The sequence below is a fragment of the Austrofundulus limnaeus genome, unplaced genomic scaffold (genome assembly GCF_001266775.1).
Source record: "Austrofundulus limnaeus strain Quisiro unplaced genomic scaffold, Austrofundulus_limnaeus-1.0 Scaffold24, whole genome shotgun sequence".
Classification (NCBI taxonomy): domain Eukaryota; kingdom Metazoa; phylum Chordata; class Actinopteri; order Cyprinodontiformes; family Rivulidae; genus Austrofundulus; species Austrofundulus limnaeus.
In genome coordinates, this window is record NW_013952426.1 from 2,791,111 (window position 1) to 2,792,919 (window position 1,809).

Below are 1,809 nucleotides of genomic sequence, written 5' to 3' on the forward strand. Positions count from 1 at the left end.
CAGGACGGCTCCCCTAGCCACTCCGCCACAGCCGCCCCCTTAATTAATAGATTTTAGATCAATTGTAAATTTATGATTCAATGCAACAAAAATAAATTAAAAAAATGTTTTTTTTTGTTGTTTTTTTTTTTGTTTTTTTACAAAACACAATGTTTCCCCTACCATTAACGGGCAACGCCCCCACCCCTGATGTCCACCCACTGTGCTGCTGGCCTTGAGTAACTGTGGCCCACTGAGCAGTTTAGCTGAATAGCCCAAATTATTGTAACACTTGTAAATATCTATATATTTACTTCTTTTATATGTCATCACATTTGCCTAGATTTGCATAAAGTCTGGAAACAAGGTGGAAGAACTTAACTGAACATTTTTTTGTTATTTCTCAGTTTTTATTCTTCAGTTAAATGTAAAAGGGTTAAATGGGTTAATTAGTCGCTAACTAGAGGGGGAACGTGGCTGAGCTTTTATATATTAAGAAAAAGCCTGAACAAAGAGGGGGTTAGTTTCAGAAAACCAATTAGTGTTGCTTAGGATGTAGCAATTAGCCACATCACAACTACTCCCTGCTTCAAAGTTAAAGAAGAAGGGTGGAATAAATAGCTAACAGGAGAGATAAACTCATGCAGTATAAGGGAAAATAAGTGCCGCAGTAAAGAGCATATTATTTTCTTTAGTTTAAAAAGAGAGCAGATAACAGAAATCACATGATTTCCCTGGGCTTTCAACTTAGTGGGAAGTACTTTTGAAGTAGAGCTAAAAATATAACACATTCCTAAGTTAGGCATTCATTAGAAGGCACCTCCATAATTATTGTGCTCTGTTTTACGTAAAGCTATTTATCTTACCAAACAGAGTCGCTATTAAGATGATCAATTGGCTCCATGTTCTCGTCGAAATAGACGTCTGTCGTGAGGGAGACGTCAGTGTCGTGTGCAGACTGGAAGTTGGTCACACTCCGAGAAGGTATGCCAAGACAGCGCAGCACTGAACACAAGAACGGACAAAGATTCATTAGACTTTGCCATTTATTCAGCTGAAATGAATTTATAGATTGATACTGATATTTTGCAAATTTTTTGCAACGATAAGTTAAGTTGAATGAAAGCAGCAAACTGTTCATGATAAATGTAGCAAGGTATGATAAGAATGTCAATGTAAAGAATTCAGGTTGTATTTGACCTTTGAGGCATTTGAGGCATGCATTAGAGTGAGTGAGCTATTATGTGAAGCTCCCTGAATACACACAGGATTGTAGCATACTGTTAGAGAGTTAACTAATACAACTGTTATAATTCCATGTAGATTTCTGCTTTAGTTGACAACAATTCTGCTGAACTTTCCATGCCGTGCCCTATTTTCATATGGATCCCCAAAAACCAAACATCTACATAAACTCCCTTCAGATGCCTTCAATCACTCAGTTTTACTCTCTGTGCTTCAGCCCGTCCCAAACATCATATCCCGATCACCATCACAGGCAGCTTTGTGTTCACTTTAAATTTCTCACCCGTCGTAGTGACCCCAGAGAAGACCCAGCACTGCCCATAACAGACAGGGGTTCCATTGGTGGAATGGTATGTCCTCAGGATCTCCACGCTGCTGCTCCACGCCGCTGGACAGGTGCCTCCAGTGTAATCCCCTGACCAGTTCCCAACCAAGACACCAAAGTCATCCTGAGCATTTATCTAAAATAAAAAACACCAAAATGTTTGATCATTTCATTGACTTTTAATTTGTCTAAATAAAGCAGTTTTCTTGCTTTGTGTGTGTGTGTGTGTGTGTGTGTGTGTGTGTGTGTGTGTGTGTGTG

General features: G+C 39.1%; 1 protein-coding gene across 2 annotated transcripts in view; it reads right to left on the reverse strand.

Annotated features, from left to right (window-relative positions):
* Positions 1-1,809, reverse strand: part of tgm1l1 (transglutaminase 1 like 1) — a 22,460-nt gene that overhangs the window by 6,461 nt on the left and 14,190 nt on the right. For both annotated transcript variants that reach the window (XM_014004481.1, XM_014004482.1), the window contains exons 7-8: positions 1,508-1,685; positions 846-984 (exon numbers count right to left, since the gene is read on the reverse strand). In XM_014004481.1, the coding sequence (XP_013859935.1) occupies positions 846-984; positions 1,508-1,685 (317 nt within the window). The remainder of the gene's footprint in view (positions 1-845; positions 985-1,507; positions 1,686-1,809) is intronic.